The 23159-nt window shown below is 36.7% G+C and overlaps 1 protein-coding gene across 1 annotated transcript in view; it reads left to right on the top strand.

Moving 5' to 3' along the window:
• The window catches only part of LOC103174737 (choline transporter-like protein 5), a 129596-nt gene that overhangs the window by 76741 nt on the left and 29696 nt on the right, over nt 1-23159 (top strand). The window contains 5 exon segments of the mRNA XM_007887273.2: nt 13648-13721; nt 15864-15948; nt 18582-18666; nt 20013-20144; nt 23054-23114. Of these exon segments, the coding sequence (XP_007885464.2) occupies nt 13648-13721; nt 15864-15948; nt 18582-18666; nt 20013-20144; nt 23054-23114 (437 nt within the window).

The raw sequence follows: 23159 nt of genomic DNA, 5'->3' as shown, positions 1-23159 counted from the left end.
AGTGTGTTCTGTGAAGCGCTTTGGGACGTCCTCCCAACGTGAAAAGCGTTATATCAAATGCAAGGATTATTATTACTTGATTTACGAGACTGCATGAGATTGGACTCTGCTCTGATGCCCCACCGGTTGGATAGCCTACTGTCACTCAGTGTCTGCTTGGAGATACTGGAGGTCAGCCAGTGTACTTGGAATCATACCCAAACACAAAATCACCATAGCCACCAAGACAGGATGGAAAATAACGAATAGCTCATTATTTTGCCACAAAAATCTCATCTCCTGTAAAGAACATTGTGTGGTGCCCAGGATTTTTCTATCACTCGAGGGAAATGGAGCGATTCTGAATTGCTAGGTCTGAAATGATTGACTCCACTTTAATTCCCAACCCAAATTACACACTAGCTTTGCCAATGGCACATTTTGCTTCTCTCTGTGGTGAAAACAGGAGGTGTGCAAAATTAAGTGCGGTTCTTCCAGCTGTTGATGCATTTTGTTCAAAGCACTGCCAGTGCTTGTCACATTCTCTTTTACAAGTTTGTAACAGGCTTGATGCCGTCAAGGAACTTACATTGCTTTCATGCAGAACCGGGAAAAAAGCAGAATAGCTGCATGAGAGCAATGCCCCATTGCCAGGTTTCTTCACATTTTCTGCCACTCATTTTCCAGTATCTTTTGTATAATAAAAATGATAATAAACACTTGCATTTGATACAGTGCCTTTCAAGTCAGGAGAACGTTTCAACGTGCATCACAAGATGTGCTGTTAAGTGTAACGACTATGTATTTTGTACGCAAACAACATTTTATCCTGTTAATAGACTGTGATGAGCACCACAGAATGTGGGGTAAATTTACCAGGTGTGTCCGCACCCCCAAGTGTAGTTTACAGAAATTCTATTGGCAGCATTACTGTAAACTGAGCTCACCATAAGTCAATAGTTATGTTTTGCACATCAGCAGTGTCTACAGTGCCCTATATAGGCACATACTTGATTGGAATTGCTTTCATCATTTCAGAGTAAAGTTGCCTAAACTTGTAAACTTTGATCTGTCTTCACCCTAGAAGACACAACAAGTCTGCCAACAATAGAGATGCACCAAGGGGATAAGGACAGTGAGCAACTTAGGGAAATTTTCATTAGTACAGAATTGGTGCTAGCGAAACTGTTAGCACTAAAAAGTGATAAATCCCCTGGTCCAGATGGCTTGCATCCCAGGGTTTTAAAAGAGGTAGCTCATGAGATAGTGGAGGCCTTGTGTCTGATCTTTCAAAATTCCTTGGATTCTGGAACAGTCCCCATGGATTGGAAGATCGCAAATGTCACACCACTATTTAAAAAGGGTGGAAAGGAAAAGATGGGGAACTATAAGCTAGTTAGTCTCACATCAGTGATAACAAAAAAAATAGAATCATTGATTAAGGATGTGGTAGTGAGGTATTTAGGGGAGCACAGAATAATTAGGCGAAGTCAACATGGCTCTACAAAAGGGAAATCATGTTTGACAAATCTCATAGAGTTTTTTGAGGATATTTCGAGTAAACAAGATAAGGGTGAATCAGTGGATGTGTTCTATTTGGACTTCCAGAAGGCATTCGATAAGGTGCCACGTAAAAGGTTAGTCCAAAAGATAAGGGCTCATGGAATGGGGGGAGCATATTAACGTGGATTGGGGAATGGTTAACGGGTAGGAAACAAAGAGTAGGGATAAACGGGTCCTTTTCAGATTGGCGGGATGTGACTAGTGGAGTGCCACAAGGATCAGTCCTTGGGCCTCAGCTATTTACCATCTACATCAACGATCTAGATGAGGACATCGAAGTTAATATATCTAAATTCGCGGATGACACAAAACTAGGAGGAAGTGTCAACACAGAGGACGACATTAAAAAAATGCAGCGAGACATAGATAGGTTAGGTGATTGGGCAGGTAGGTGGCAGATGAAGTATAATGTAGGGAAGTGCGAAGTCATCCACCTAGGTAGCAAAAACAGTAGAGCGGGTTATTTTTTAGAAGGGGAGAGATTGGAATGTGTTAGCGTCCAGAGGGACTTGGGTGTCCTTGTACACCAATCACAGAAAGTTAGTCTGCAGGTGCAGCAGCAATTAGGAAGGCGAACGGTATGTTAGCATTCATTATGAAAGGATTTGAGTATAAGAGTAGGGAAGTCTTGCTGCAATTCTATAGGGCCCTGGTGAGACCACACCTGGAATACTGTGTGCAGTTTTGGTCTCCTTATTTAAGGAAGGATGTACTTGCCTTGGAGGGGGTGCAGCGTAGATTACTCGATTAGTACTAGTGATGAAGGGGATGAGTTACGAGGATAGGCTGACCAATTTGGGCCTATATTCTCTAGAATATAGAAGAATTAGAGGGGATCTTATAGAAACCTATAAGATCATCAAAGGGCATGATAGAGTAGATAGTGGGAGATTGTTTCCCCTGGTTGGAGAAACCAAAACCAGGGGTCACAACCTTAAAACCAGATCCCAGCCCTTTCGCACTGAGTTGAGGAAGAACTTCTTCACTCAAAGGGTGGTGAACGTATGGAACTCGCTACCCCAAAGGGCTGTTGACGCTCAGTCCTTGAACATATTCAAGACTGAGATAGATAGATTTCTTATTGCAAAAGGGATTAAGGGATATGGGGATAAGGCAGGGTTAGGTTATTAGCTGGAGTTAGATTAGAAGATCAGCCATGATTGAATGGCAGGGCAGGCTCGAAGGGCCGAATGGCCTATTCCTGCTCCTACATGTTATGTTATGTAAAGGGAGGGTAATTTTAATTGACATGTACTCTGCACAAACCAAGTCTGTTTGTACTTCTTTCTTCAATCTAAATTTCTGATTTATTTAAATCCAATTAAGAATGAGACGAGATAAACAAGAGTTAGAATGCTATGCATCCACTTCATACTTCACTTTGAATTCAAATCCGGAACCCACACTGACAGGATGAAGGCTTTTCTCTTTGATGGATGTCAGGATTCTAACTAAACCAAGTTTGAGTTTCAATCTAGTTCTAGGTGAATGTGAGGACACAGCGAAAAATTATCCATAATTCCCCATTAGCTAGTCAGTCACACTGTGGAAGGCTGGTTTAAAAGCAGAAATGTAAATGATGCACAAGAAAATGTGATTCTGAGGTAAAGATTAAGGCACACTGTCGAGACAATTTATGCCACATTCCAAGTTGCATAAATAGCAGCCTGGTCTCAGGCAGCAGCACTGCAAGGTAAGTAAGAAGAGGACATTTTCTCTCCCTCTTCTCTTTCTGAGATGACTCAAAATGGACCTCTTTGCCCATGCTTTCAGTCATCGTTCCCCTCCTCACCCCCTCCGCTCCGGTGCCCAGACAGAATTGTTAGGCGCTTTGGGACTTCCTCCCACTGTGAAAGGCACTATACAAGTGTAAATTGTACTGTATTGTATTGCCTCTCCAGAGCCACTGCCTAATATGTCCTAGAGGTGTGATTTCAGCCTCCCGTTCCCTGGAGGCAGCAGTGTTAGTTGGCTACTCATCTTCTGACTGTGGAGCCAGCAATGTGAGAAGCATTTGACTGCCCAGATGCTCTCTCAAATAGTGACTCCAACATAATACAGGATTGCAATTTGTGATTTTGAAACTGTTGTTTTGCTGCTGCCAGCTCAGTACTTTCTGTACCTTAGGGCAAATAGATTCTGCAGCCTCAGCAACCTCATGGTAAGGCAGAGCCACTATTATTTGAAGAGCTGCGGCAATACTGCATAATGTGAAGCTTTACGTATTATGTAACCATATTATGTACTCAATACTCACATTAAGTAATGGGGTACAGGGGGAAAAAGACCAGTATATATTTTTAAAAAGCACAAATCAGAACCAGAGAGAACCCTGTTTATTTCACTCTGTCAGATAAAAGTCTAAAACATAATTCTAACACTAAAAATAACACACATTCTAGTGACTAGAATTTTATTATTTTTAAAAAGCTAGCATGTTTTAAACCAGCGTGTGGTACGAAAACAAAATACTGCAGGGAGATGTATTACCCCTGAAGTCAGAGCGGTGTTAAATCCCAGGTATAAAGAACCAGATAAAAACTATAATTTCTATACCTTGTGGTAATTTCATAGAGCAAATTTCAACATACGTAATTCATTTACACAAACATGGTTGGAATCATTTCCCATTTTTCTTAGTGATGACTGTAAAAGCCAGTCTCTGTGACGTATGGGTTGTATACTAATGACTTGTAATCCACACTAAACGTGCCCTCCACCACCACCACCATCTGTGTCGTACATCGATGTACATGTGCTGAGGAGAGAGGATTATTGAAGTTCTTTATCCTTTATTGATCCAAAGATGGACTTGACCCTGACTCAGTCGAAGTAACCAGATCAAACATGACCTCAGCCAAATGGGAGAATGTGAGATTTCATGTTGATGATCAGCACAATTGCTGGAAGACAAATTAGTTAGGATGGCATTAACTTCTACATGTAGGAACACAAATAATTAATCACAATGAGCCAAATACATCTTAGAAGAATAAACTAACTCGTAATCACAAGTTTTTTTTTCTCGTCCAGTACTTCATGAATGTGATGATTTTGTAAGATTATAAATATTATACAAATCGGCTTAAACATTTTAGAGTTAGAATACAATCAATACATTTGTATAGCACCTTTCACGTTGGGAGGCCATCCCAAGGCACTGGATTCTCAATTAGTTAGATTTTTAATTGACATGCACTCTGCACAAATCCTGTCTGTTTAGAATTTATTCTTCAATCTGGATTCTGCATCACCCCAGCATAACAACAGCACCAGATAAATAATATTAATAGAGCACCTACAAATCTCAAAGTCTCAAAGCACTTCACAGGTAATTGTCATGACTAGCTTTAGCTAAATACTCTAGGTATTTTGCACACAGCAAAGCAGCCACAAAATGAATGATCGAGTTATCAGCTGGATTGATGGCCAGAACATTTAAATCAATTTTTTTTCACAAATAGTGTGAAGGGATCTTTAACATCCCGTAATACTATTCACAAAAATACTTAACAGGAAAACAATTTAACACTGCACGCAAAAGTCAGCATGACCATTGGAAGGGAGCATTTCCTTACAACAGTGCAGAGCTGCACCATTTCTTCAGCAGACTAGGAGCTTCAATCCCAGTGTGGGGTTTGAACACACTACTCTCACACCAGGAGGCGAGAGTGCAACCAACCGAACCAGGCTGGCAACGAATATACATTAATCCCAATGATCAAACTAAAGAAAATGAAAATCTCAGTCATTTTACAGTTCAAACACCCTGTTATAATGCATTGACACTGTAGCAATGCAGCAGATAGATGGGTAGATAGGGGTACAAAAATTTAACATTTACCAGTAGAGCACCACAAACCTGGAGTGTAAATCAGTTCCAGACAGTGGGAGTTAGCAGGGGTTCATTAAACAAAAATAAGATGCTCCCACATAAGAGCATTAAGTAAACAATTGAGATTGCCGAAGACATTCCATGCTGCACAGTGTGTTCCGGAGATGTTGGTACTAATTAGATAGTTATGCTGATAACTGCCAATTTATGCCTGAATTGAATTAGACCTAAAACACCCAGATTTAATCCAATTACTTTGAAATGGCTGTCTTCGAAATTGAATAAAGTAGTATTTTATAAGGTAGTGGATCCCTTGCTATCAGATTTTGCTTTTCAGAGATTGTGGATGTCTTGTGGGAGAAATCAAGGTCCCAAACACCTTATTTTCAACAATGTAATTTTAAACTTAAAAAAAATCACAATATCAACAATACAATTGAGGCTTTAATTTCTTAAAATTAGATAGTTTTCTTTTAGGAAATAACATTATGGGAAATAGTACATAGGTAGTTTGTAACATATATGCATGCGACCGCCAGGAAGGTGGAAGTCGAACTAGATGGACCTTGGTCTTTCTTCAGTGCCTTGGGATGTCCTCCTGACGTGAAAGGCACTATACAAATCTAATCTTGTTGTTGTTGTTGTTTTCATCTGGCATTTCTTATGTTCTTATGTATTGTACATCCAGCTCAATGTAGGATCTAAGATAGCCCAATTTCTCTTTTAAAATGGATATGTGGTTGCTACTGACAACTCTTTACCACAATGATCTTTTAATCACCCACACTGCTTTTGCCTGCATCTCCAAGGTTTTAAAATAAACAAAGTTGATCAACTGAACACTTCTGCTTGGTATATCTGCACGATAGTCCTTTGCTCAGATCCTTAATGATAAACTCACTATTCTGACGTACCAATTGTTGTACTACTGAAAGTGGAAGTATTTTGGGGTGATGAATTGAATGGTCACATATGAAGCACAGTGATAGATCACTGATGTGTATATAACATAATCAATACTAGTTATGTATGGAAAGAAACCTATGACAACCCTGAGCAAAACATCACAGAGTGCTCTCTTTCAGAGTGTCTTCCTGTTCTTTAAACCGTTTATTTAATTACCAATTGTTCCATGGACTTTTTTTCCATGTATTTACACCATATGAAAAGAAGTCCATATTTACACCATGTCACTGGTTTATACAATGTCTGGGTGGCTGTGCAGCAACTGGACTTTTTGAAAATATTGTATGTTTTCTGAAGAATAGTTTCCATGACAATTTTCAGTTAAAAATAGGATTTCAATCATGTTATCTTAATGGTAAAATTGCATCCAGAGCTATGAATTGTGGATATAAATCATTAGCAAGTAAGTTATTATAATAATAATCATAATGCTTGCATTTGATATAGTGCTTTTTCATGTCTTCGAGACATCTCAAAGAGCTTCACAGACTATACTGTAAAATGAATTGCCCATATTTTGTGCGTGAAACCAGCAGCCAATTAGGCACAGCAGTGTCCCACAAACAGTCATGGATTGAGTGAGTAAATTATTATTACAGTCCTGTATATTCTTATAGTATATATGTCCTGTACACAGGTGGAGTTTAGTAACCAGACAGAACACCTGTTCAGCAGAGTTCTGCAAGTGAAAGTAATGTAACGTTTCTAAAACAGCTTCAATTGGTACAATAGTCTTTTTAAGATGGGATCACCAGCTTTTACATTAAAGCAGTAGAGATGCCATAGAGATATGCGTATCAGTGATTGGTGAATAATGTGATAGGAAACTTTGTGATATATCCAGTCTTGTTTTGTTAAGGCTCTAGCACGATACATTTTCATTATTGGAATAGATAAAGTTTTGTGATTGATTTTCAGAGTGTTCGTGGCTTCAGTGGTAGATTCCAGCAAAGCAGGCTCTTCTCACCCTGAATAAATTATACCGCTGAAAAGATAATCCTTTAAATATCCAACCATATAGCCTTGATACGAGAAAACAAAAATCAGCATTTTAAAAGGGAAGAAGAAAAATGGGAAAGATATTTTGGTCACAATTACAGTTTTATTGTAAGTTAAACATTAGAGTTATTACATTTTCTGCAATGCAATCAATATGCTTGCCCATTCAGAGTTCAGATTTATGGGACTCAGTATCGAGGATGACTATGGGAATAAAGTATAATTTTTATAGTGATTTAATAGTATGTCATCTATAATTGCAGCTATAATGGTAAATATCGATTCTCTTTTAATATGACTTTCACCATACTCGCTTTCTTTTAAATTCTGAGGCAAAGTGATTTCCAAAGAGGACTGAAGTACATTATGGTCATGCAATCAAATATAGAATAACCTCAGAAGGATGACACAATGTCTCTTCACTCCCCCTTCCCTTGTGACAGCAACAATTCACGTTGGATACATTCAATAGACACGATAACCCTCTGGTACCTCACAAAAGTTGCTGTCCATTTATATCCTTGAAAAGTGAGCAGTTGACCATCACAGCTAAGTTTGGTTAGTGACTAAAATCCAAATGCAGGTTATTTTCAGCAAGACTTTATAGGTAGAGATCAGTAGCTGTAACTTTGAGCTCCTTCTCCCCCATCTAACCCAAGGACTGGGATCATTTAGCATTCTCATCGCAATTTCAGTAAACAACCACCAACTCAACACAATGATTCACCCAGGGTCTGCACAGCCCTATATCACATCACCTGGTACATTTCTCTCCCTGATTTTATATCTGCTGCCGTCTCTGGATTTGAAATAGGCACACTCCAAACATGGCCCCAGAGTTTCATGATTTCAAAACACGCCCGTGTTATAAGAACAACACAGTAAGATTACAACTACTTATACAACTGACGTCTCTCTTACGTGAACCCCTGAATTGTTCAGAGAATAATACACAATGTCAAATTAAGTCTCAGTGTGATATGCAACTTTCCATCAAAAATGTTGGCAATAATCTTTTAGAATTCCAGTACAAAATAAAGGGCACACAGAGCAGCAACATGTTGTACAAGTGGAGCTGTGATAGCTTTAACAGAATGATTTGGGTATTGTTATCTGCTCTCATTAACATTTCAGATGATCAGTTTCATGCAGCCTCAACATTTCAGAAGTGTGTGATGAACTACATAATCATCAGACCTAAACGCAATAGAGATGTTCTGACATTATCTAATAGACAATATCAGTGCTCAAAAGGGAGCATTCCTCCAATCACTTCAGTGAATGATTACAGAGTAGAAGAGATCCCAAGGGAACTGCGGTAACTTTAGTAAATGTGCGTTCATGTAACTGCAGACTACAATTAAAATGAAGCAAGGACAGTAATGTCAGATACTGGCTGCTCCCCCCCCCACACACACACACACATACACACGTACATTGCTCACTGAGCTTTGACAACAATTTTCATCCGGATTGTTATTTGTAGATTATTTTAAATGACTCCATTTCATCTGTTTGAAAGCTAAGCTCATACTTGTATTAGTTAATAATTATTTACTTTGATCACTCGATGCATAATAGAATTTTGTGCGATTTTAAGTGTTATTTCTATTAACGTCCAAACTAACAATGGAGATAGCAAAGCATGGAACTAAACAAGTCTATTTTTGCAAGAAAGATCCTTGTTAAAAAAAAAGAGGAAGGAGAAATAAATGGAAAAGGTTTAATAAAAAATATTATTGGATTTTGAAGGTAGCTTGTAGGATCTTTTCTTGTTTTTATAAGAATTACAGTAGATAAAACTGAGGATCAAAAGAAGCAAAAGTGTCACTATTAATTCATCTGAAAAATTGAACTTTGACTCATTTTAAACTAGTTTTAATTGAAGTGTGTGCTCCTGCGTTTTAAAGCATCCACATTGCAAATTATAACATTCTTTTTCTCTATATGCAAACAAGTTCATTCTCTGTGCAATAAAAAGTTTTACATCAACACAAGAATAACTTCAAACAATGGTTACTTACATGGTTCGTTCCATCATTATCTGTGCTGTTTTGGTTTACATAGACCTAGAGGCAAACTTGTATTGAGGGAGGGGCACAAAAAGGATTCTGGAACATTCTGCACCATTTTTATCATTATAATGTTTCTGACAAGTTACAAAATGTTGTTCCCAAGCAGTGAGTGAACTGTTTTTTTCTACATGAGTGATATCATCATATTGATGTACTTTGGCAAAAAACAAAGATGCAAAAGATGTGGTAAAACACTTTTGTTTTGAACTTGGACCAGGATCAAATCTGGAAAATCTAATTTCAAAATTGTAATGCAAAGTCTGAATTTATCAGATTCCAAGGTCTGAATTTATTTGAATTCTGTTTACGAGGTTAAAACCTACCATCTATTTCAACTCCCATTCACTGTGAATCGCATTCTATTTATTCTCATAGAAAAAAATAATCTTATGGTCCTTTATTTTTTAAAATAGGTACGTTGTTTCAAAGTCACTTTATATTGAGTTATATGATTTTTTAAATATTATATTAAGGGACCTGAACACATTGTATGTTTGAGTTGCAGTGAACATCAAAGGAACTAAGTCTTTTTCCTGACCATAACTCTTGGAACTCTTATATTGAGGTGTAACATGTGCCTGAGGTATTGAACTAAGGTTCTGTATGCTTGTTTTCAAATGGAGATACTGTGACACTGTTAGAAAAGAAAATTAAATTTTCTCAGAGTCCTGGTCAACAAACCTCCAGATTAATTGGCCATTTTCCCTATGGCAATTATTGGGATCTTGCCAGACAACTTGGAGTGGAGTCTGTCACAAATATTCCACGAACCACTAAATCCAGAGTAACAAGCTGAATTTTAATACTAAATTATAGCATTTTAAGATAGATTTTTCCTTGAAGCTGTAAAGATCTCTTCAACAAACTTCTGCCTGTTCAGATGGCTTTACGAAGCTCTTATATTATCCCATCAGGTCTTAATCGATGGCTTCATTTATCTCAGCAAAGTGACACCATCTAGTAGAAAATGTTTATTACAGATCAAATTTCTTCTTTTTCTTAAAGTCTAGGCTGTTTTTGTTTCTGTAAAATCTAAAATACAATAGAAGCGTTGATTCCTTTAGAAAATCAGCAAAGATCATTATATGATGATGGATAATGTAGGATATTTTCTGTAACTAGTCAGATAAGACAAGAAATTATGCCTGGAAATTATTTTCAATGAGGTGTGACAATACAAAAAGAACTGTCAGAGCTAACAATTCAATCACATTCACTGCTGTTACAATCAAGTCCTTTCGAAACAAAATCAAGTTAAATGTGTATAAGCCAAACCACAAATCTCTCATTTCCATTATAATGCAAAGATCACATCATTCCATACATGATAAGCAAGTATATTAATAGTTTTGAGGTGTCAGCCTATTTGTATGAATGGAAAAGTTATGTTAAAGGCTAGAATATTTAATTATAAATAAAACTTAAATTAAATAACACACTGATATGTATACATCAACTGTTAGATGCAAATTGAGGTTTGAATTTCTATATTGCTGACTCACACAACAACTTGCTCCTACATTAGCACTTTTAGGTAATTGAACATCTCAAAAGGCTTTACCAAGAAGGATGGAAACACAAGGGTTAAAGAAGTTATTGGGATGAGTTGTTCCTGGATACATAAGGCCACACAGATTAATGCCAATGATAACAGTTTTTCCATTACTTGTGCTTAATAATCGCAAGCAATGTTTGTCCTCCTGATCAAAGCAAATAAAATCAACGGATACATTAGTACCACATATCCCATGTCATGCTTTACATGAAGTAATTTTTAATACAAGATTGAAGTCTGCGATATCAGCATCAGAAAAGTGAACATATAACGTGTACATTAAATGGCTGCTGCTGTTGAAACAGGATTCCAGTCATCAAGAAATTGCAGAGGACGCAGGAAAGCAGTTAGTAATTTAGATCGAGGTCAGGAGAGGAAAGAATAACGTGAAACTTGGTTTCTAGACTGTAGCATTACCATGGCAGCATATCACCTTCATGCAAAACAAAATCAATATTTCCATATTAATATTATTTTACTAATGTCCAGTAAATAAGGAAGAATGAAATATATGGGAGGAAAATACATGAGCTTTTCTAGATTGAAAATTAAATGAGTCAGTCAGGAAAGGTTAGAAAATCTTGCAGAATTGATTACTTATCGTTTCAGTATTACCTGTGAGAGTAACAAAATGGTCGACAGTTCAACATAGATGCCAGGGTGAGGTATATAGCTAGGAAAAAGAAGGGTATGTGCTTCCTCAAGAATTTCCTAGTTAAACCATCCATATTAACTCATGATGCATGATAATCTTGCTTCTTTAGCCTCGGGTCTTTTTCTGCAGCTGTAGCCATTAGTTACAGTCTAAATTCTTAGACCAGCTCATAAAAGTTATTAATATTCAATTGTGCAGTAAAGACGACTTAATCTAAATTAGAGAGATTTCAACATCCTATTTTTACTATCTAAATCATTATACGCTTTGCTATAACCTCTGCAATTCATGATGACTGGACTCCGATATCAACAAGAGGTCACATAATATGGAAAATGTAGTTCAATACAACTGGACACTTGCTAAAGACAAGATTCAAGACACTTGCTGAGGTATGGATATTCTACGCGCAGTGATATCAGTGGCAGCAGAGATACAGCATTGCATTAGAGACAAGCGCGTTGAAAAAAAAAGGCAGATGTTGCATCCCATTTTGATCTTCTGTCAGACTTGTAAAATGGTGATCAAGTCTGGGAATTTTTAATACAGCTTCACAACCAATGCAACTCTCACTTTAAGAAGAAGATTGGAACTGAAGGACAGGAATGCAGACTCCGGGTGTGTGCTAATGGCAAGCACAGATAAGATGAAGTTGCACATTATTGGAAAGAGCAACAGGCCATGCTGTTCCCATGGAGTCAATATTAACCTAACCGACTTCACTGTGAAGCAAATTCTGTTGCTTGGATGACCTCAGTTATATTTGCTGAGTGGCACAAGGAAAGAAAGAGACGGGTAAAAATTCTAGTCATTTCATGGCTGCACAGAATATCAGGATTGTACTTCGACAAATGAAAAACCGATTTTGTTTTTAAGCCTCCAAACATATAATAGTGCTATTCATTCAAGTGTTAGTGAAACACTACAGGAGTAGAATGGTGGTTCAAGTTATTAGTCCTATTGGTGATGGAAGTTAATGAACAAGATCATGTCTGGCCAAAAATAGATTAATCTTCTTCAAACAATCGACATGTCTCCTGAGTTACTGCGAAACGTAAAATATGTTGTACTTATAACTGATAAAAAAATCGCAGCTGTATTGGAAAATGCGGAGAAGTCTATCGAAATAACGTGCTGAGGAACAGAGTGTATTGAAGCTATGGCTGATGTCAACATCTGTTAATGTGCAATTGCTGGTGAGAAAGATACTGAAGTGAAAGAGATTGATGGGCATGAAGATTGCCTGCCATCAACACCACCTCAGCCACTACGTGGAAGTGTAGATTTGTGAAAAAACATATTAGGGATCATTCAACATTTCACACTTTGGACGATTACCATCCAACAACTGTCAGGGAGAATTGGAAGACTGACCCAGATAACAGACTTTATTGATACAAGTAGTAAATAAAGAACTCCTACTAAACTTAACCTAACCTAACTTTTACTTTTTTTAAATCTGCATTAAAATGCTCACAAGCCTTGTCTAAGTTAATTTAAAGTACTTGGAGGTTTTTCACTGGCCTTTTTTCTTCCATATTTTGATCCTGTCAAATGTTGGACAGTTTTGAACTAAACTAGCATACAACACGGTTTTAGTTGAGCAAATTGACTTTTATTACAGGTAGGGTTCAGTCAAGATGATTTCTCCTGTGATTATACAAAGGATTTATCCTCAAAGGGTTTCGAAAAGTATTTATAATATTGTACAATGTTTTCACTTGTTTTTAATAATAATCATTTCAGTGCAACATCCTGTGGCTGACTTTTCAATGGTTTGGGGCTTAATATTGCAGCTCATCTCATGCAAACATTGGTATATTCATAAAGTTGTTACAACTATTCTTAATTTCTGCAAAAGGATTTGATTTGAACAATGCACAGTAATTATAGAAATATAACATCTATTTCAAGATAGGTTTTCCACAACCTCATATCATAATTGCTTAATACTAAATGAGTAACATATTTCAAACAAAATGACTTGCTTGTGTTAACTGCATCTGTTCTCTCTTCCTAGGCGTTGTACTGATTTCCTTTGCTTTGTATTATTCATTATCGTGATCCTTGGGTACATGGCACTTGGTGTTGTTGGTAAGTATAGTGTAGAAAATTAAATCCGATTAAATCCCTCAAGCTGCGTAGGGGAAAAAATATTGGTAAATACTGCAGTTGAAATATATTCCAAATAAATTAGATAAAAGCCCTGACTGTTCTTGTTTAAAATTATACTAATACTTGAAAGTGACAGATGGAGATAGGAGCTAACATATGTATGTTGTTACCATTGATTCCCCCTTCAAAAATCTGGTTTCGTTACCACATAGTAACTAAAATGTATTTAACTACTGTGTTTGAATTTCCATCTACCTTCTGTGTTTATCAGTGTTCCAAAGAGGCTGCAGTAGTACAAATAGTGATCCAGGGAGAGGTTGATAAGGCCATCTATTTTTCCATGAAGAAAAAGTTGTACTAAAGTCTCAAACCTTACCATAGCATCACGTCATACCAAGACCAGTAAATATGAGGACAAGGGATAAGTGAGGAAAAAATCAACATGTTTCTGTAGCCTAGGAAGTGCAATAAATTAAAGAGAATGTGAGAGCGAAAGATCATAATGACCATGAATCAAAAAGACGTAACATCAATAGCAATATAGGACTATTTTTGTTAAATGTTAGGAAGATGCATTTTCATTTTTTGCAAGCATCTGAGCATAACAAATGTACTTGTAATAATTTATTTGTTTTTTTCTGGATAATGTAGAAATACACAATGATAAATTAGATACACTGCACTATGCTGGAGCCATGGGCTTATTGATCAACTATTTATGGAGCATTGCCATAGAAGTGAGCTTAAAAGCTAGCACAAAGCATTTCTACACAAGTATCCTTGCTCCTGACTGGGCTGTTTCACCAGAAACCACTTCATTTGCATGTTTAATGACATTAACTTAAATTTTTAAAAATCTAGAGATGCTTTAAACATTTCCAGTACATTGTTCTTAAAAAGTAAGAACACCGGAGTAATTGCTATGCAATTATGATAAATCTGCCATGTAGAGCATTCTTCAATATGAAACTCCATGGTTATCAGCTTGAAATGCCTTGTGAGCAAAGGCAACACATGCATTTCATAATCACAGAATTGCTACCAACTTGAGACACTCTAATTGAACTATGGTCAGCATGATTTTATTGAAAACAACACACTTCAAAACTGAATCATTGGATCTCCTCAGGCCAAGTATTTCTATATGCAATGCATTTCTCGGTACAAATCAAACTGCTGACGTTTTGCCGAAGATAATTGTGTTTGTTAGACATATTATTGAGAAACAAAAGAGATTTTACTGAGGAACTTGAAACAATGAAACACCTGCTTGCTCAACGTGCTTGTGTCTTTACTAAAAGCTTCTGTTTCATCAAACAACGATGCCATTTAGACTTCTAACGTAGTGGGTGAGGGAAAGAAAGAAAACTCCTCCATTGTTAGCCTTAGGGTTATAACACTATGTAGACCACTTGGAAATTTGGTTAGATGCAAAAGCTTAAACCACTATACATGACAAGATGATCTTAACTCATGCAGAATGCATCTTGGTTTTTGACATATAAAAATCAACGATCACAGACACTCTCCAGCGTGAAGGACACTATATAAATGATTTGATGGAAACGAGGCCCCAAATTCTACCAAGGTTTTTTTTTCTTTAAATTTAAGATTCCACATAATTTTGGAAAATATTGAAAAATCAGTCTGTTGCAAACTGCATAATCTGTTAAACTGTTGATGTTAAAAAAATGGTTTAATGGCACCACCATGCACCACTAAACGTGACAAAAATACTAATTTTATGTTATAGAACAGCGTGCACTTTAGAGTTAATGGGATCTGTCCCCAATACAGTAATTGATTTAATCTGGACATTTAATATATTCAACCCCTATTGGACAATGTGGTGTGTTACAACAAAGAAAATAAAGATTAATGCCACTGCGAAATTTACCACTTATTTCTTATCCACAACCAACGTATAACTTGATGACACTAATGCCAATTACATTAACACCCAGCATGGATGAAAATGCAATACAAAATTACATTTGTAAGACACTTAAGAAGAGCAAATGTTTAATGATTATGCACAATTTAAGTTTTTTTATTTAATGGGGAATAAAACCTGTATTAAGTGGATATGAACGATAACTGTTTCATGTCTTTAACTTTCAGCCTGGGTCCATGGAGACCCAAGAAAAGTGATCTACCCTACCGATAGCCACGGACAATTCTGTGGCCAGCAAGGCACTGCCAATCAGTAAGTAACAAACAACATATTCCATGAATCTAGTTGGGGAATTATTAATTTGATCCTCAGCGACTTCAGAGACAGAGATTAGCATCAAGATGATAAGACTTTTTTTTGCAGTAGTTTTCCAAGATATTTATTTATTCTTCTAGGGATATCACAGCATTGAATAAAAATGAATCAACCCAGAATTGATGTGTAAATTACAGTGCTGGTCCAATGTTGGATTTTGATCTACTCAGTCTTTAAAAACAGTGACAGGCATGACAGAAAGCCCTTCCATTAGGCTTCCCTTTTGGAAATTTCAGGCCATCAGAGTTGACAGGATATTTGTTAGTGTGTGGGGTGGGAAGGGATGCTCTTTCGCTTCTAGTGTGCAGCCTGAATTGTGAAACTTTGGGTTCCACGCGTTGAAGCTGTAATTTCTGTTTGAACCATTGATTCCAAATCTGAATTTTGAATGCATCATAATGTTCATCAATACTTTGCCTGTCCTCAACGTCCATTTAGTAAAAGTAATACTTCACTTTACAGTATCTTCTGTGAAGTGCTTTGAAACGTCTCAAAGACGTGATAAGGCACTATGTCAAGTGCAAGGATTATTATCATTATTATAACCAATTACTATTTTTGGGGAAGAGTAAGGACATTGCAGTTTACATAGGATCATAACATATGTGATCCAATAGTCTTTAGAGTCTATTTTCATATTGACCTTTTCAATGAATCCTTGCCAATTGTACATTCAGTGTTTAAACCTTTTCAATCAAGCTGTGTTTTTTTTTTACCTCTGCAGGCAAGTTCTTTCACATTTTTATTTGCACATTTTGTGAAAAATGAGGAATAAACAGGTTTTTCAGCTGTCAATTTTGGGAGGAAATGAATAATGGAACAGAAGAACTGGGAACACTCTACATTTTCTTTGCAGTTGAAATGGTCTTTTATGTAGAAGCATAGAAATGACAATTTAGCTATGTAAAACTAGCCAGGAGCACAAAATGGTAAATCTCATCATATGCCGTAAAACTATTAGAATTCATGTGATCGATATTTTGATTCACATGTGGAACTGCCTGGGTTGCAATTTTGTAATAAATTGGATGGATAAAAAGGGCAGCAAAAATCCCATAAGACATGATTTGCCCCCCACCCAGACTTCATAGCATACAGATAATCTTTATTTCAAGAAGAGAAAACCACTAAACAAGAGCTTCTGATCTTCTATCCTCATGGGAACAATTTTCTTAAAAAAATCTCATTTTGCCCCAGAAATATAAAAATGGCCACAGTACACAGATAAGACTTGTATTTAATTAACCTTATCTGGGCTAAGTCTTGCTACAAAAAAGATTGAAGACAGGCCACACAATGGGGTAATTCATCTCATTCTTCCTCTTTGGACATCTCCCACATATAAATCTGTTACTCAGCATTGTTGAGGCTCCTAACTCAGAATTTCTAGCTGTTTCACTTGTACAAACTTTCTGCGGTGCTGAGGCAAATCAGCGATACATGGTTTTGTTTTACTCAAGCAAGTGTCCTGCAATCTCAAGACAGATTGACTGGTGGCAGATTATTCCTTTAATTGTACGCCTTATATTGAGAGAGAAATCACTCGGCATGACATACCATTTGCTGCCACCCTGTGGTCAATACTACAGCGATTCCAATAAAATATTTCTAATAAGAATCGCATTTCAGAAGGTCACAAGTTTTATGTAAACATGGTTTACAATGCTTGCACTGGATTTTTCAAAAAATATTATCTTACATGTATTTCTGTAATAAATACAATACTGTGAGTCTAGGTTTTGAGCTCACTATTGTTTTGCAGTTACAAAGCATCATGGGCTAGTGTAAGAGTGTATTTTTTGATTTCCTGTAAATGACACATTTTGTCAACCAGGGAAACATAATAGCATATGTTTTATTTGTTTAATGCAAGGATTATTTTAGAAATCTATTTCTAAATTAAATTAAATTCAGATTTCATTTTAATAATGAAGTAAATAATTTAGTAAGTAAGCAGAATACCAGCATTTCTATCTCATTTGAATTTGTTATCGTAAATTTTCAACCTTCATGTGAATCCCAATATATTCAGGTGACAAGCAGATGGCCTACAATGATTGCGTTATACATTTGCGACTTTGGCTTGTAGAATAAAAGACTTGTCTATACCTTCGATTCACTGTATATTTCCTGTTCATAATTGATTTGAGTTAGTGCAGTATTTATTAGAATATGGTTCGGTCTGTGATTCAATTCACTGCATCTTTCAATGTCACTGGGAACACTATTGATTCAATTCATAGAGCATTAAGTTTACTAAATTCCTGCAGCCAACAATTCTAAAGCCTTCCTTCATGAAGCTGATCTGTTTCTATTCTGTTCAGCACCCAAACAAATCAATGCAACTTTGAACAGGTTCTATACATTGAATTGTATAAGTCAATCACTGAATTTTGCATGGGGGTGAAGAATATTTATTATTTTTGGATCATAATAATAATAATCCTTGCATTTGATATAGCGCTTTTCACGTCGGGAGACATCCCAAATCTGCGACATATTACTGAAGTACCAATGGACATGAGAGCACAGATATAAAGAGTTTATATCCATGCTGAATTCTTTTCTAGGAACAAGACAATTTTATTCTACTTCAACATTCTCAAGTGTGCAAGTCCTGCAGTGCTTATAAATTTGCAGTGTCCAACGAAGCAGGTAAGCAGAACCACTTCCATTCAGGGTTGGGTAAATAGAACTTGAACTTTTTTTCTTAAAGTGGATTTTAGAAAAATCTCCATGGACAAGGGGGAAACAATCCAAAGAATGAATCAGAGTGGAAAGAATCCAGAGAGCAATAGCTGAAAAAATAAATAAATAAAATAAACCTGGAGGCAATAATTGCTATAAGCAATAATAATAAACAGACAGATTCAAGAGAATCCCCATGTCCCAAGACCTTACATCACATACACTCCTGTGATGTTGCACATAAAGTACTCATTTGGTGATGAACAGTCACACTTACAGTATAAAAAGGGTTCAGACTACATGAATCGTGCTGCAGTCCTACTCTTAATATCAACTGGAGATTTGCACCAGGGCAATATATATGCAGTCAGTGCAAAGCAGATTGCACAAAGCATGTACTTGGTCAGACTCATGACTTTGAAGCAGGGGTCCAGGATCTCACACATTTTTGTACACTGCATCCACTTTCTCAGATGGCTATTGAATTTTCAAACTCAGTGCTTTATTTTTATCAGGGAAACTCTCTTGTATTACTGGCATGAATTCATTCGAATATTATAATTTAATACTGAAAAGGAGGAATAGAAGTTGACAGCTTCTCTATTAGTCGCTCTGCTGACTTGTTGCAGCCACTGACGTGCCCTGATCAGCCCACTATAGCTGGAACCCAAATTCTCCTGAAGGTTTGAAACAGCTGCTTATAAAGGGAAGAGCAGCACTTTCATGACAGTGTCCAGCTCGGACTCTCTCCATTGAGAATCTCAGTGAAAGGACTATTAGTACAGTGCACCAGCAAGGATCAAAAGAATAGAAAATAAATGAGGTTAGTAGTGGTTAGAGGTGATGCCAAGCTTGGAATTTAGAAAGCTCCAAAATGCAGGCAGATGGAAAGCAGGAATTGTATAGTTTTGCCATCCTAAAGAATGAGTTAAAGGGACTTAATCCAAGGGATTAGACCATTAAAGCATCCTCAGTCTAACAAATATGCTTTCAGACAACCTAAAATTCCTCTTTAAAACACCATCTTCATGAAAGTATTGTCAAATCTTTTATTATTCTGTGTAGGCATGATGTGTATCGATGGGATTGATGGAATTTACACTCAGAGGATTTACTTCCCTGCAATGGACTGTATATACTTAGCTACAAAACATAAGTGGCTCTGGAGAAGAGGGGGGCATCATAACCAGTTTCTGTATATTTTTGGAACATTCTTTGATGCTGCCCAATGCAATCTTAATTACAGCAGTTTATAATTCAAATTGAATTGAAATTATTAACATTGTTCAATATTTTCCTCTTATTTTAAACAGCTCTGTGTTACAAAGTGCCCAGACCGGTTTGCAAGTTATATCAACATGCAAGCACAGTCCTACAGAAACAAAAAAAACTATTGGAAGTATTACAGACAGTTTTGCAAACCGGGCTTCGATAACCCTAGAAAGGTTTGTATATGGGAGTAAAATAATATTATTTCTCTTTCATAGGTTCTCTTAATGCCTTAAATTAAGCAAAGGTTTTGCAGCATTTACAACCAAAGCTTCAATATGCTTTCTAATGAATATGAACCAATGTAACCTTCACACTCATTCCAAGATACCTTGTTTGGCTGCAGTATCTTATTAGACAGATTGTAATTTTTTTTCTGCAGTATCTTATTAGATAGATTGTAAATCATGCCATTACTTTGTATGTCTTGTGGGATTTGATGGGATTCAACAGGCCAAATTATGAATCTATGGGAATTGTTTTTCATAGATGAACACCAGTGATATTAATTTTATTTTAATGCTTCCTGTTACAGAATGTGCAAGCTGAGAATGAGCGTCTTCACGTTTTTCCCCCCCAGTGGTTGATTGTACAGAGATGATTCATTGTTATCTAACTTTATTTTGGTTCAGTAGAATCGCATTGATTAATATTTTTCTACACAACAACTATCCCACTATTTTTCAATCCTCTTCAGTGACTGTGATAATGATGGCTGGTTGCTACGTATGGATAAATAGATTGCGTCACTGGGGCAAACACTGATAAAATTGAAACATTCCCACAAAACCTAAAAGGCTTCCTAATATTTAAAAATCAAATTCTGAATAAATATGGAGTCATTGAATTTCAAACAAAGTTTAGATACCGAACAGATGCTCAAATACACACATTGTGCAGAAAAAATTAGATGTCAAACATGTGGTGTCCTGTAGCTCAGTGGTTAGAGCACTTGCCTTGCAAGCAAGAGACCAAGGTTCGATTCCCGGCAGGGTGAAGCATTGGGCTAGTTTCCTTACTCCACACGCCTGATAATAATCCCTCAAGAGAGAAAAAAAATAGGTCACTTCAATCCACAACTGTTCGTGGGACAGTGTTGTGTGCAATTGGTTGCCCGTTTTGCCCTCAAATATACAGTCAATTCACTTTATAGTATATTCTGTGAAGTGCTTTGAGATGTCTGGAAGACGTGAAAAGCGCTATATCAAATGGTAGGATTATTATTATTAAATTCTAAGATTGGCCTTCTGAGCAAGTTTAGCATAGTCAATCGCATCAAAACTACTGACCCTCAACTGTTCAGCACCTTGGGATGTCCTCCCAACGTGAAAGATGCTTTATAAATGCAATTTGTTTGATGTTGTTGACTCAACAATGCTCTGTTTGTTTAACAAAAAAGGAGGCAACCACACAAGATTGTCAATAGGGATTCCTATTTAATAAATTACAGTATTGGTTTGTACATTCACACTTTTTTAATGAAAAAAACTGAGAGTGTTAAATGGTTTGTAATAATAATATAAAAATAGTGTTTTCCAATTGACCTTTGGTAATGCATTTGCCAGAGATGTGCGTCATCTGAAACAGCTTTGGGTAAGACATGTTATGCACCTCAGCTGTTTGCCAAAGTGTTAATAGAGCATTGGAGGTCGTATTCCATCTGTCCTACTTAACAAGACATTCCAATTTTCCAAAAGAAAAGGAAACACACTATTCTGCTAAATGAGCAAAAACAATTTTTTTTTTTTAAATGGTCACAGTTATACAGTACAGCATTGGGCCACAACAGGACTAACTAGCAATTGGTCATGTCAGCCATGGTGCTTGTTGACTGGTATGTTTGTTAGTTACTCATCTTTGAACAGTAGCGTAGTGTCTAGGGTTAAGGATCATCTCTGGATGGAAAGTTCACTGCAGTGCAGTTTAATATGTTGCAGAAATAATCACAGGTGATTGACCTCTCATTGTGACTTTATGATTAAATATTACTGCTAGCTATATAGCTTTTTGGAGTGATGGACATGATGCAGAAGAAATTAATGCAACTTCCTACATCTGAGGTTTGGTTTCTTCCCTTTTTGCTCTGATCAACGCACTCATCACCATGCATTAGTTATAACATTACCAGATACATAGAAACAGCAACTGGTGACATCAAATAAACTAGAACAGATTTAATGAACCCTTCAAAGTTTCACTATATCAGGCAGGTGTGTACAGACATGTATAATTTAATCTTCCTGCAAACATATTCTAATGGCAAAATCAACTATGTACTTGTGCTGACTGACAAAATGCACAGGAGACAGAAAGAGAGGAAAAGCAAAAAGGATCCCAAGATAGATGAAATTTTGCCAAGAATTTTTCAACAGCCTTTAGAATTCATCGACTTAACGATTGCACAAGGAGTACACAAATTCTTAACCACACTTATGCTTACTATTTATCTATTTGCTATGATAAACAGGCTGATATTTAACTTCTGAAAATCAAAAGAAAAGCTACCACATCAGGTCAAAATATTCTTGGTAGGCTTGAAGAAAGATAACTGATTTCAAATTAACTGAAAATGTACCATGTTTCTCCATTATCTTTATATTGGGATCTAAAATGTCCCATTCAGGCATTGCATTTTGTTACTTCAGACATTGACTGGATGTATGTCTCACCAACTCACAGGAACTCTGCTTTGACCCTCATCTGGGAAGGCAGAGCAAAAGGGCACAAGTTCAGAGTTGCGAAGGACAATTTCAGGGCAGACACTAGGAGGTATCTCTTTACCTATAGTGTAATTAACAACTAGAACAGATAACCAGGAGGGTAGTTGAGGCCAGGATGCTGGACTTACTTAAATACAGCCCGATTCTGCATTGCGAGGACAGGAGGTTGGACATTCTGGAAGTAGGAATGGAATTGGACCAAAGGCTTTCTTCATCTGAACCTCTCCGTAAGATTGTCCAAAAAAAAGGAAGAAATTAAGGTTTGAAATTGTTAAAAGCTATGTTTAATGGGAATCAACAGCTGTAAAGGGCGCAATAAGATGAATAACTGGTGCTGACGCATTATCTTGTTCTTTATATTTTAGTCAGTTGCAGAAGTGTTGCGAGATGAAGACTGTCCTTCAATGATTGTTCCCAGCAGACCCTGTACGTATAAGATTTGGGTTGCAAAGCAGTTTTGAGATAAATGTG

This window comes from Callorhinchus milii, unplaced genomic scaffold, assembly GCF_018977255.1.
Source record: "Callorhinchus milii isolate IMCB2004 unplaced genomic scaffold, IMCB_Cmil_1.0 Scaffold5, whole genome shotgun sequence".
In the NCBI taxonomy this organism is placed as follows: Eukaryota; Metazoa; Chordata; class Chondrichthyes; order Chimaeriformes; family Callorhinchidae; genus Callorhinchus; species Callorhinchus milii.
Note: the sequence above shows the minus strand (reverse complement) of the source record. Positions and strands in the feature narration are given on the sequence as shown.